At 45.0% G+C, this 13,499-nt stretch overlaps 1 protein-coding gene across 2 annotated transcripts; it reads left to right on the top strand.

Moving 5' to 3' along the window:
• Nucleotides 1-10,841: 10,841 nt before the first annotated feature.
• Nucleotides 10,842-13,219, top strand: Adm (adrenomedullin). 2 transcript variants are annotated; one of them, XM_046438150.2, is made up of 4 exons: nt 10,842-11,004; nt 11,443-11,558; nt 11,818-11,967; nt 12,180-13,219. In XM_046438150.2, the coding sequence occupies exons 2-4, from the start codon at nt 11,461-11,463 to the stop codon at nt 12,487-12,489; spliced, it is 558 nt and encodes a 185-aa protein (XP_046294106.1). In that variant the 5' UTR covers nt 10,842-11,004; nt 11,443-11,460; the 3' UTR covers nt 12,490-13,219. The 2 variants fall into 2 exon arrangements, with proteins under 2 accessions (XP_046294106.1, XP_046294105.1); XM_046438149.2 differs by having other exon boundaries at nt 10,843-11,004; nt 12,177-13,219.
• The last annotated feature ends 280 nt before the right edge of the window (nt 13,220-13,499 follow it).

Here is a 13,499-nt window from a genome sequence, read left to right as displayed (position 1 = left end):
CGTGCTCTGCGCCTGCGCCGCGCCTGGCGCCCGCTCCTCCCCCACCCCCACCCAGACGGGCTCCGTGGCCCCGAGCCGAGGCTGCGAGCCCACCCCCACCCTCGGCGGGCAGCTCCTGCCGCGATCTCGGGAGTGGGCGGCTGGGCGTATCCCAGCCACCAGCGGCCACTTGAGCTGCGGGACGTGACTTTGAGACCTCCGTGCCGCTTAGCGGTACCTCTTTCCTATTTTTCCTAAAGCGAGGGTCTATTCTTTTTTTATGAGGGGGAGGGGACTTGGAGAGTTGAGGGGTCCCTTCGAAAGTTTTCTCTCTTCTGCTTACTACTACCACCAGCAAAGATGAGATTCTCCCGCCCTCGGCTGGAAGCTTGGAATTTGCACCGCCAGGGTTTTTGCTGCACGTTTCCTGTTTGTGTTGTGCAGATGGGAATTTTAGAAACATGCCAACGAGCAAGCGAGGGAGGAAGAGGCTTTTGAGCAATCTTAAGGCGCCTCGGGTTTCATTGCTGGTTGGGCCGGGGGCGGTCAGCCTGGGCTTCCCCCGGAGCACTCGGGGGAGCAGGATTCCACCCAGGAACGCGGCTTCCCCGGGATCCTCCTGAACTGTGCTGGTCTCTCCCTCTCCCTGGGGATCCCCGCCTGCTTCGGCTTGCTTCCTTTTCAGTGGTTTCAGGGCTCCAGCAGCCTAAAGCAGGTGGTAACTTCCAAGTTCCCTGCACCAGCACGCAATAAAATGCGTTAGTGAGTCTAGAGATTGTCCAAATCATTTGCCTTTTTGTTACACCTCATTTCGAATTTGGCTGGTGTGTCACTTAGATGAGCTTACTTTGTCATTTGTTAATATCACATGAAGTTTTAGTAAAATATGCACAAATGATAGACTTCTGAAGTTTTGAGGTTCTCTGGTTTGGAAATAATCTTCCTTCGTGGTTGCTTATCTCTCACTCTTAATTTAGGAGGATTTGATCCTTAATATTTACATATAAGAGCTCTTAAAGTATCTAGTATATAGTAAGGGCTTAACAAATGTTTTTAGTGAGTAAATATGCAATTCATCGCCCACCCCAGGCCACCCTCCACCCCTAGTCATCTTCAGGCCGCTGAAATGCTGGAACTCTGAACTGAGAGTCCAAAGATTTAATCTATTTGACTATTTCCCTTTTCTGTACCATGCTTCATCAGATTGCGAAGTTTAGGCTGAAACTGAAGAATACTTTAAGTCTAGGACCTCATTTGTAAATAGCTAACCTCAAACTGAATCAGCTTAATTGCAGAGGTAGAGGGAAAATAGATTGATCTTGAAAATAATTTTTAAAAATCTTCACATCATACCCCATAAATGGAATCCTCTTTATAACTTCCCTGGGAGATCATCATCCAACTTGATCACTCTCAGTAAAGAGTGATGTTACTGGGCTTGGATTGTGGCTCAGCAATAGAGCATTTGCCTAGCGAGTGTGAGGCCCTGGGTTCAATCCTCAGCACCACATAAAAATAAAATAAAGATATTGTGTCCAACTACAACTAAAAAATAAATATTAAAAAACAGTAATGTTACTTCCTGGACAGCCCTATTGTTAGAAAGTTCTTCCTTAATATATCAGAGTTATGTTACTGTAACTTCCCGGAGTCTGCTCTGAGGAGCTACCCAGAGGTGGCAGAAATCTTTGTATAATGTAGCCTTTTAGATTTTAAGGACAATTATGTTCCTTCTCCATTTTACCCTCCTTTTTAAAAATTGGGGTAAAATGAAGTGTGCAATTAGGTGCATGTAATACATTCAGTGTTGCACAACTACTACATCTACCTAGTTCCAAACCCGTTTCATCACCTAAAAGAAAACTCCCCACCCATTAAGCAGTTACTCCATTTTCTTTTCCTGTCCTGACAGCCACCAATTTTCTTTCTATCTCTATGGATTTTCCTATTATAGATGTTTTATATAAATTGAATTATAAATTGTGTATGGTGGCACACACCTATAACCCCAGCTATTCAGGAGGTTGAGGCAGGAGAATCACAAGTTTGAGGTTAGCCTGAGCAATTTAGCAAGACCCTGTGTCAAAAAAAAAAAAAGGTCTGGGAATGTAGCTCAGTGGTAGAACACCCCTGGATTCAATACTCAGTACCAGAAAATTAAAAAAAAAATTAAAAAGTATGTAACTTTTTGTGTCTGAGTGTTTTTTTAGTATATTATTTTCAAGTTTTATCCATGTTGTAGCATCAGTACTACCTTACAGCATCAGACCTTACTAAGGATTGGCACTTTGTTCTTTTTATGACTGAATGACATTTCACCTTTTGCATAAACCATATTTTGTTTATCCACTGATGGACATTTGGGAATTATTTCTACCTTTTGGCATTGTGAATCATGCTGCTATGAACATGCCTATACACATAATTGTTTGAGTATCTGTTTTCAATTCTTGGTATATTCTTGAGAGTAGGATTACTGAATTCTATGGTAATCCTATGTTTAACTTTGTGTTTGCATCACTTTATCCCATCAGCAATGCCCACAGGTTCTAATTTCTCTACATCTCTGTCAACATTCGTTGTTTTCTTGTTTTTATTGTTTATTGTTTTCTTATAGCCATCTTAGTAGGTATGAGGTAGTACCTTATCGTGGTTACATTTTTCTACTGACTTACTGAGTAATGATGTTGAGCATCTTTTCATATGTATGTTGGTCATTTCAAAGTCTTTGGATATATGTCTATTCAAGTCCTTTGACTTTTTCTTTTCCTTTTTCCTTCTTTCCTTTTTTTCCTGTAATACCAGGGATTGAACCCAGGGTTGCTTAATCACTGAGCCACATCCCTAGCCCTTTTTCATATTTTATTTTGAGACGGGGCTCACTGAGCTGGTTAGGGCCTCACTAAATTGCTGAGGCTGGCTTTGAACTTGGGATTGACTTTCTTTTCTTTTCTTTCTTTCTTCCTTTCAACCTTTCAGTGCTGGGGATTGAATCCAGGGCCTCCTGTGTTACACCACTGAGCTACATTCTCAGCCCTGTTTGTCATTTTGTGGTTGAGTTTACATATTCTGGTTAATTAATCCCTATCAGATATAAGATTTGCAGATATTTTCCCCATTCTATAGATTATCATTTCCTTTTCTTGATAATGTCCTTTAACTTACAAAAGTTTTTCATCCTTCACTGCCACTCCCATATTGGAGATTGAACTGGGATGCTTTACCATTGAGTTTTGTCTCCAACCCTTTTTAGTTTTTATTTTGAGGCAGGGCCTAAATAGTTTAGGTCTTGCTAAATTGTTGAGGGTGGCCTGGAACTTGCAATCCTCCTGCCCCAGCTTCCTGAGTTGCTGGGATTACAAAGCATGTGCCATGAAGCCCAACAACTCACAGAAGTTTTTAATTTAGATAAAGTCCAATTTTTTTTTTTGGTTTGTTTTCTGCCATATCTAAGAATCCATTGCCAAATTTAAGGTTATAAAAATTTATTTCTATGTTTTCATCTAAGCATTGTATAGTTCTTATATTTAGGTCTTTGATCCATTTTGAGTTAACTTTGTAGTGGTAAGTTTCCCATTTTGCTTTTAAATAAATTCTTATTTTATTTGCAAGTATTAGTTTAAATTATTTTAACTTTTTTAAAAAAAAATTTAAGTTGTAGATGGATACAATACCTTTATTTTATTTATTCATATGCGGTGCTGAGGATTGAACCCAGTGCCTCCTCACATGTGCTAGGCAAGTGCTCTACTGCTAAGCCCTTAACTTTAAAAAAAAAAAAAAAAAAAAAATCAGAGTTGTACTGCTTTCAAGCCTAGAATCAAATGTTATCTACCCTTAGTTATATTTCATCTATTAAGATCTTCGGTAGACTGCTAGCCATTTGCAAATGACTGTTTCGTAGCATAGGGATTTTCAAATATCCCAAGTTTGTATTTAAATGCACTGTGGGTTCCTATATGCATGTCAACATATTTAGCATACACCAAAGCTGTACTTTGCTTTTCAGACAACAGCTGCCAAGCTGCTGAAACTGATAAGCACTGACAAGGCAGCCTGATTTCTGAGTCTGGCTGAAGGCCATACCATCCCCCAAGATAACCACCATTACCTTTCACCAAAAAGTGAGGGAGTAAAGCAGGCCCAGATTTGTTTCACTAAAGGCCAGCAAAAGCAGCAAGGCTATGCAAAACGATAATGGAAGAGTACCTAAAGTAGATGCTCGTCTTTTTTGCTTTAGAAGACAAAATGAAGCTGAAAATTAGTGAGCAAAGCTTATCAGCCCAATGTTCCTACAGTGGGTTGTTGGGGTAAGCGGTTGATCTGTACATTCATTTTAAGTGTTTCCTGTGGTTAGCCACCACAGTTCAGAGAGGCAGTATGAGAGTTGGATTTGACCAAATTTCCATAGGCAGGGCTAGAGTCCTTTCAAATTGTCTCTACAATCCCTAACAAAGGAGACTAAGAGCTGTGGTGAATAATTCCCTGATCTGTTGCCAACTACTCAGTTACTTAAGCAAGAAACAAAGATTTTTGCCCTTGACGCATGTCTGTCAGCCCCACATTATCATTCAGTCTTATTACTCCTACTTCCCAAACATGTACACTTCTCCCCATCCTAACACCACCCCTAGTAGTCTGAACCATTATCATCTTCCACCTAGATTATTATAATACATTTCCAACTGGTTTCTGTACTTCATTGATTCCAGACTCTTTTATTTTTTCTTTTCTTTTTCTCTCCTGTACTGAAATACTTCTGAAATAATGTAAAATGCAGTTCAGTAAGCCAGGGCTGCTCTACCACTGTGCTATACCCCCGGCCTCTTGATTTTTAATTTTGAGACAGGGTCTCAAAAATTGCCTTGAACTTGAAATCCTTCAGTCTTTGCCTCCCCAGCTGTTGGGATTACAAACCTGTGCCACTGTACCCAGCTGGTTCCAGGTTTTGTATATGTAAAACTTAAAAACAGTAAGCTGGTTATTGCCCGTTCTTAAAGTTAAATTTGTATAGCAAACACACTACTTCTGCCTTGAGTGTATGTTTGAGGTGCAGGAAAGAGAACTTCAAAGATAAATGATGGAAAGTGTCCTACTGTTGCTTTCATATGTGTGAGATAAATGATTGAAACTTGGCATTCATTTGAAGTACCTCTGACATTAGTAACTACAGTATAAATAGGTACTGTCAGAGTTTGCAGGCTGCTTTTTCCTAGATTGCATGTTTAGTGAGCAGGACTGGCTACATAATTTGCAGAGCCCAGTGCAAAGTGAAAACGTTAGACCTACTGTTCAAAAATTATTAAGAATTTCAAACAGCTATAGCAAAACTTTTAACCAAGTGCAGACTCTTATGAGTGCAGGTCTTGTGCAACTGAACAGGGTGCATGTCCATGAAATTAGCTCTGTTGGTGCAATTAAGGTGAAGTGTGTGTATGCAGATCATGAGATATAAATAGAGATTATGGTGGGACTAGGCCCTCTCTAATCACTCATGGGTACCCCTACTGCACGGCATCCCTTCTCATTCTTCTCTACTTCATCTACCATAGCCAATAATCAAAATGGTCTTTTATTTATTTGTTTGTTTGTTTGTTTGTTTTTTGCAGTGCTGGGAAGGACCCCCAGGCCTCCTACAAGCTAAGCATGCTCTACTACCAAGCTACACCCTCAGTCCCAGAATGATCTTTAAAATGAATAAATGATCTTTTAAATAAATGTATATTGGATCATATCTTTCCTGTCTTCAAACTTGTCAATAACTTCCCATGTAACCATAAATAAAGTGTGAAATCTTCAGTGTTCCCAAAAGGTCTTGTTTACTCTGACCCTGATGACCTCTTTAATTTCATTTCATACCACTCTTATCTCTTACTCAGTAAGTTCCAACCAAACTGCAGGGGTGCTCTACCACCGAGCTACATCCCTAGCCCTTTTTATTTTATTTTGAGACAGGGTTGCTAAGTTGCAACCTCAAACAGACAGGATTGCTAAGTTGCTGGCCTCAACCTTGAGATCCTTGTGCCTCAGCCTCCTGAATCACTGGGATAATAGGCATCACTATCATGCCCAGCTATAATTTTGCTACAGAGCACAGCTTACTCTCCTCCCCACTCTGCCGACTGGGGATTGAACCCAGGATCTTGCAAGTGCTCTACAACTGAGCTACATCTTCAGCCCTAATGTACTAAAAATTTTTCTATCTCTGGGCATATACTATTTTCTCCATTTGGAACATTAAGTCACCTGAGTCATTGGTTTTCCTTTGGAACATTACTGCAGTTTATAATCAATCATGTATTTATTCCTGTGAGTATGTGATTACAGCTGGCTTCTCTACTAGGCTGTAAGTTTGTTAAGGGCAAGAGTGATGTTTTCATTGATGGCTACTGTATGTTCAGAACTTAGCAGAATGCTGCACACTTAATACATGAGCAGTAAATATTTGTTGAAGGAATGAATAAACTTTCAAATCATACAGGCTCATACATTAAATTTCCTTCTCTCTTGTAATCTGATAGTATAAGATCCTCACCTGTAGGCAGGTACCTCTCCTTAACACCATTCTCTTTGGCTAGAAGTGACCTTAAATGTCTAATCATGCTTTCTATCATCCATTCATTAAGGACATTCATAGAAAATTTCTCTTGAAGTCATTTTATTTTGTTCTGTTATGTTTTTAGTATAATATTTTTATGCTTATTACTTTCTCTGTGTTCTTTTTCATTTGTCCAGCAATTTAACTTCCCTAATCTTTAAAGAGATCTATCCTCTGGATTGATCATGGGCAAGGACTGACTTTCTGTCTGTTTTGTGCAGAAACACAAAAGTGAAGCATGGGTTTGGAGATATAGCCCAGTAGTAGAGCACTTGCCTAACACATGTGAGGTCCTGGGTTTGATCCCCAGCACCAAAAACAAAACAAAATAACAACCACACACACACACACACACACAAAAAGAAGGGCAAGGAGCACCAAAAACATACTTTTCTTCATGCTGATGCTCGGAAAAATATTGTGCACTAAAAGCAGAGGTTAACTGCACTCCCTGACCCCACCACTCCAAAGCAGATATAAGTTAAAGAAATGGTACTTTTTATTATGTCAGAGATTTCAACTTGGTCAATCTCCTGAACTTGTATGCCTGTTTCATACTTTAATTGATTTTATGTATATGTCCATTTATGGAAAGAATCTATATTTTTATTAGTTCCTTTGAGAAGTCAGAGATATCAAAAAAGTTCCCTGGCCTTTATATCCTGCTTTAGTTTTCCTTATGAGACCAAATCTGCAAGGCTGATTGTGTCCTTTCTGTAAACCACTTGATGTTATGATTTCAGGATGCATCTTGAAACTTGTTTTCAAGAGAATGTTGTAAACAACCTCTGAACTTTACAGACATTTTGAGCTACATGAATACTAAATGCACCATAAAATTTCCTGTTTTTAAAAAAGAGGCATCTGCAATCACTATGCAATGTACTCCTCTACTTGTGTACTACTTGTGTTTTAGTTATTCTTATTAATAGTTATTTCCCATTACTTTTCTGAAAGAGTTAAGTGTGATTACCCTAACTTTAGGGATTGTGTCCACAGTGTTAACTGAGAAACCACCACCACACAATTTTTTAAATTCCAAACATTATTGAGAATAATGCTTGAATTTACGGCCTAAAAAACTCAATGAGAATGTAAAGAAGAAACTGAAACACCATCATTCAACAAACTTTCAGTATGTATACTTATGTTTGTACATACCATGTCAGGATATACACATTTATTACAATGCTTTGGGAGTTTATTTATAATCTCACCTTCAAAATTATTTGGTGTACACACACAAAATTAGTGGGTCTTCATTAACCAGGATTTCTTTTCTTTTTCTTTCTCTTTTCCTGCCAGGAAGATATTTAAGATGTTTCTTCCTTTCCTTCCTTCCTTCCTTCCTTCCTTCCTTCCTTCCTTCCTTGTACTGTCCATGTTCAGTGGGAATCTACAATCATTGCAACTTGAATGGAGGAAACTCTTGTGTTAACAAATCACCAGAAAGAGAACTCCTGTGTTTTGTTTTTGTGTGTGTGTGTGTGTGTGTGTGCTGCATTTATGTTGTTGTTGTTGTTTTTTCCTTTAAGGATGATTAAGTAAGGCAACTAGTTTCCACCGGGTGGGGGGTGGGATGGATGTCCAGATTTGGCAAATTCATTATCTTTTTTGGACTTAGGCCCTAAGATGTTTTGGGGGACAATCTGACCCCTGCTGCCCCACTCAGGCACACACACTTTCCAAGATACAGATTTTCTAATAAAATCCTCTGAATTGCCAATATAGGAGTTAAAGAAAGTATTGGCTTTTTTCTTAAGCGACAGACCTGCTAATTGCCTGAGAGGCAAACAGCACCCAGGCTGATAAGACCCGTGCCAAGGCTCTCAGGTGGGAATCCTGGCACAGACGTGACGCCGCTGGCGCAGACATTGTAGCTTGATGGAGCCAAGCCACCGAGTCTGTTTCCACCCCTGGATTATTTTCCTTGTTGAAGCCGCCTGCAGCTCAAAAAGACGTTTGAGCCAAGAGCACGTTTCAAGATCATGGCTGGAAGCTAGAGTTCAGTTTCCCTCAAAGCATCACCGTCTACCTGAAGGACATGGCGAGGAAGTAACGAGGTACAGCCGCAGAGTTCTCTGCAGACCGAACCTCTCAGGGTTGGTAGGGACTGGAAAGAACGAGTCCAGATCACGGGACCTTCCCTGGCAGTGGGCCAACGCCCAGCTGTCCTTGACCTCCTGGGCGCACGCTGGGGAAATGAAAGTAAAACCTGATCTGGTGCGGACTCAGCTGGAAGCTGGTGACAGGTAGGTTGCATCCTTAGAGACTGACAGCCCATCATCTTAGACAGGATCTGTGTGAAGAAGATCCTGGGTACGAAGTGAAAGGAAGAGACGGAAAATGGGAGAGAACAACAAAAACAATAGTTAGACTGGGGAGGCTTCTGGAAACAGCAAGCGAACAGTAATACCTGCTGTTTGCGGTGCAGACAGACCAGCCGCCTGACGTGCCTGTCTCTGTGGTGACGGTCCTGCGGCCAGTCAGGCGACCTGAAACGGGACAATTCGCCGCTCTGCACCCACCCCTCCAACCCTGAGCTTTCCAAGTCCTTACCAGTGCCAGAACCTGGAATCTGTCCCCCGCTCTCAGTTGGAACTCACGTCTAGTGATTCCCTCTGGCAAGAGCCCTCATAATAACCTTGTCTCCGCCATTTCTTCCCCAGGTGCAATGTCCATGGTTCAGTCCTGAGAGTGAAAAGGAGGCTGAGCCAGTATGCTCAGCCCAGGAACATTGTGGACAAGGTCGGGGGATCCAGTTCCCTGGATCTCAGACTGATTATGGCAGGGGAGGTGGGGAATTTGGAGATCTGCAGGGAACACATTCTAGAGGCGGACACTAAAGAGAGACCGTGACTTGCCCATGTCAGAATTGTCAGGGAACAAAGACAAAAAGCCAATTTAGTCAGTGGTCTCACACCCTGGGCCTCAATTTAGTTGCTGGACTTCAGGACATTTGATTGGGGTTGTGAGTGACAGGACATCAGAGACCCACATGTAAAAAGGGAGCCCCACGGGGCTGAGCCTTTCCTCCCTAATTTGGCCCCCAGAAAGTAAGCAAGAAAGTGAAGTGGAGAAGCTGGGAGGGAATAGCACAAATGGGTGACAAACGTGTTTGAACTGATTCATCATGAATAGGCACATATCCTCGGGCGGGGGCTGGGACTCTTCTCTCCCCCTTGAAGAAATGGTGACCCCAGCCTAGAAGAATCCACGCCGCCGCGCCCCAAAGCACCTTGCTTGCTTGCCGGATCGAGTTAGGACTCTTTTGCTTCCTACATTTAGTGTCGCTTTAGCCAATACACTTCCCCTCTCTGAACTTCAATTTTATACATGGTGAAACGGGGAAAGTAATGTTACCTTCCTTCCCTAACTCAAGGGTTAGTATAAAGATCAAAGGAAATCGGAATGTGGTTGCGCTTTTAAACTGTAAAGCGATTAACATATGTGAAGAGTTCGTGTGCTCCCTGGCAGTCAAGCCTCACGTTTACAATGGGTGGATGAAGGCAGCCAGGTTATAACCTTATAAGGCATAATTGGATTACAAAGGTGGGAGGGAGATAAAACGGTATCTTTCTTCCTAATTTTGGTTATTCCCGTGTTTCCAAATAGGCATGTAAATTCTGAAACTTCGGATAACTACCCCCTCCAAATCCCAATTCTCAATTCAGCCCTTCCGAGCTTTGTCCTTATTGCGAAATCTCAGTAGCCCATCCAGAAACCTCCGGGCCTCAGCCGCTCTCGCTCTCTGGGGCTGGGGCTAGCTTCCCACTCTTCTCTCCTGGGTTCTTTATCCGTACCCTGCCCCGAGGCTCCGCGGGAGTCTGGGGTCGAGTCTAGGTCAGGCGCTGAGCCGGCAGGGGGCGCGGTCCACTTGAAGCCACAGCTCCCCAGGTCCCGGGCTCAGGCCACGCGCACGGTCCTCCGGCTCTAGCTCTAGCAACTCGATGCCAGAAGGCCCCGCACTGAGTTGTACAGGTCCTGGGATAAGAACCCCACCCCAACCCCCCAAAAAAGTTTTCCTGGTCTTCCTTCGCCCCTGCTTATCACCTGTACCCATGCCAGAGAATTAGGTCTGTGGCAGTTTCTCCACCAATCTCCTGGAGCCCATCTCTGAGCACTCCGGGCGCAAGCACAAGAGTCCCCCCAACCCCACACTCAAGGGAAAGCACTGCGCTGGGGCGCGCGCGCGGGAGGAAAGGGAGGGCGCGAGGGCAGAACAGGCCCCGCCCCCTCGGCTCTTATAAAGCGCAGGAACCAGTGCTGGCCACTCAGTGGTTTCTTGGTGACACTAGGCAGAACAGCTTCAGCCTTACCACTTCTGGCTTCTCATCACAGTCTTGGACTTCGGTGTTTTGCTACTGCCTGACAGGGACGTCTCGGACCTTTTCCTCCAAGAACTTGGCAAATCACCCCTTCAGCAGGTAGGTGCCATAGGCCCAGCGAATTAAAGCGGGAGGGGGGGCGGCATTTGCCAAAACCCGAAACTGGGAGCGCTGGATGAGGAAAATAACCCACTTTGGGTAATTCTCTGCGGGGTACACCCCGCATATCCGAATCCCGCTCATGCATACAGATGGAGCTCCAGAGACCTAGTCTCCTCTGTTTCACAAACCAAGTTTCAAACATTGAGCAGGGAACCTCTGGGAGCCTGGTGCTGTGCAGCTGGTTCCCCTGTGGGGCGGGTCACCGGCGGGTGCAAACACCTCTGGCGTCTCTGAGCCCAGGGGAGATAAGCGTCTAAACCAAGCAGAACAAGGGGCTGACACTGCCCGCTCCGGGGCCCCCCGCCCTCCGGCTGTGCCCCGCCTGGGCTGTGCAGCAGACCAGGGTGCTCATGCTCGTCCTCTCTACTTTTCCAGTGTCTGTGCATTGCCAGAATGAAACTGTTTTCCGTCGCTCTGATGTTCCTGGGCTCACTCGCCTTCCTAGGCGCCGACACTGCTCGGCTCGACGTGGCATCGGAGTTCAGAAAGAAGTGAGTCCTGGCAGCGTCTTCCCCAGTCATGATACCTGGCAGACGAGGGAAAAATTGATCGTTGGTCTCGCGGGGGTTAGAAGTGAGTGGAAGGGCTGAGGATGTAGTCCAGGGATAGAGAGCTTGCTTAGCATTCTCGAGGCCCTGGCCTGGATCTCTAGCACTGTAAATAATTTTAAAAATAAAAGAGTGAATGAGAATGAGTACGGGCGGGAAGTCGCTTGAATTTACCCGAATTGCCCCTGATTGTGTTTTCTAGATGGAATAAGTGGGCTGTAAGTCGAGGGAAGAGGGAACTGCGAGTGTCCAGCAGCTACCCCACCGGGCTCGCTGACCTGAAGGCCGAGCGTGTCCAGACTCTCATACGGCCCCAGGACGTGAAGGGCGCTTCTCACAGCCCTCAGATCAGGTAACTATGCCCCGTGCAGGGAGGGGGATGTGCCGGAGGAGTTATCCCTTTCCTCTGTCCTGGCCCTGGGCATACAGGGACTGGATTTGCAGCTCGGATGTCGGAGCAATTTACAACTCCCTCGGGTCCTAGAATAACTCTCGTTCCTGATGACTGGGGCCAAAGCCCTGCTTGATGGGGTCTCAAGTAGCCTTCTTTCCCCTTCCCAGCAGTCCGGACGCCGCCCGCATTCGAGTCAAGCGCTACCGCCAGAGTATGAATAACTTCCAGGGCCTCCGGAGCTTTGGCTGCCGTTTCGGGACGTGCACCGTGCAGAAGCTGGCACACCAGATCTACCAGTTCACAGACAAGGACAAGGACGGTGTCGCCCCCAGAAGCAAGATCAGCCCCCAAGGCTATGGCCGCCGGCGCCGTCGTTCCTTGTTCGAGGCAGGCCAGGGCCGGACTCTGGTGTCTTCCGAGCCACAGGCACGCGCATCTCGGGACTCCCGGGTGCACCAAGTGCTTTCCACTCTCCCGTGACAGCATCGAACAGTCGCGCAAGCGTCCCACTGGCGCCTTCCAGAGCAGAGGACTTCGGGGAACAGGCTGAGAAAGTCTTGCAGATACCTGGAGTCCAGAAGGCACCGTTTGGCCTCGAGCCCCGGCATTGCAGAGCCCCTTCTCCTTCGGGGCTGAGCGCTCTCTTCACCCCATGAGACTTGGGTGCCCAGGGAGGGCAGAGGAATCCGAGGGAGTGCCAGGCTCAGGGAGAGGAGAAACTAAGAAATAAATGCTGAGACCTTCGGAGCAGGGGTCTGAGCCACTGCTTTGCCCGCTCACAAACTTATTTCTCATGGGGTGTCACCCTTCGGGGCGCAAGCCCCAATATTACTTGAACTTTACAAACCTAGAGAGGAAAAGTGCAATGCGTGTTGTACATACAGAGGTAACTATCAATATTTAAGTTTGTTGCTGTCAAGATTTTTTTTGTAACTTCAAATATATAGAGATATTTTTGTACGTTATATATTGTATTAAGGGCATTTTAAAGCAATTATATTGTCCCTTCCCCCTATTTTAAGACGTGAATGTCTCAGCGAGGTGTAACATTGTTTGGTTCGTGGAATGTGTGTGTGAGTGCGCGCGTGCGTGTGTAAAATAGAGTGCCTGGTTACTGCCTGTGGAAGAAGGAAACATTGTGTCTCTATAATCTATTTACATAAAATGGGTGATACGCGAACTGCAAACCAATAAACTGTCTCAATGCTGATTCATTCTCGATTCACGCATCCAAGCAGGGAGGGTCCTGCTCCCGATTGCTCGGAAACTTGGGGTCTAGCCGCTGGTATTGGACAGGAGGGATGGAAGTGAAGGTGCGAGTTGACCCGTCAGAGCTCTGACCTAACAGAGCTTACTTGTCACGAGCTCCATGAGGGGCGCTCAGAGAGCGTGTCCTGGGTGCGAATCAGTTTCGCGGAGACGCCCGAGGTCACCGCCTAGCGTGGCGGCCAGGAGCGGCTGGATAGGATGAGCCTTAGTGGGGAGGCGAG

The sequence above is a fragment of the Marmota monax genome, unplaced genomic scaffold (assembly GCF_021218885.2).
Source record: "Marmota monax isolate L192 unplaced genomic scaffold, Marmota_monax_Labrador192_F-V1.1 WCK01_AAM20220418_F8-fsc00061, whole genome shotgun sequence".
NCBI classification, from domain to species: Eukaryota; Metazoa; Chordata; class Mammalia; order Rodentia; family Sciuridae; genus Marmota; species Marmota monax.
The sequence above is the reverse complement of the archived record's forward strand: the minus strand, read 5'-3'. Positions and strand labels throughout refer to the sequence as shown.

Excerpts from the sequence above, each read along its gene's own strand:
- Adm (XM_046438149.2), top strand. The coding sequence starts at position 11,461 with ATGAAACTGTTTTCCGTCGCTCTGATGTTCCTGGGCTCACTCGCCTTC. Across the intron at positions 11,559-11,817 it reads GCATCGGAGTTCAGAAAGAA|ATGGAATAAGTGGGCTGTAA; the intron begins GTGAGTCCTGGC and ends TGTGTTTTCTAG. Across the intron at positions 11,968-12,176 it reads TCTCACAGCCCTCAGATCAG|CAGTCCGGACGCCGCCCGCA; the intron begins GTAACTATGCCC and ends TCCCCTTCCCAG.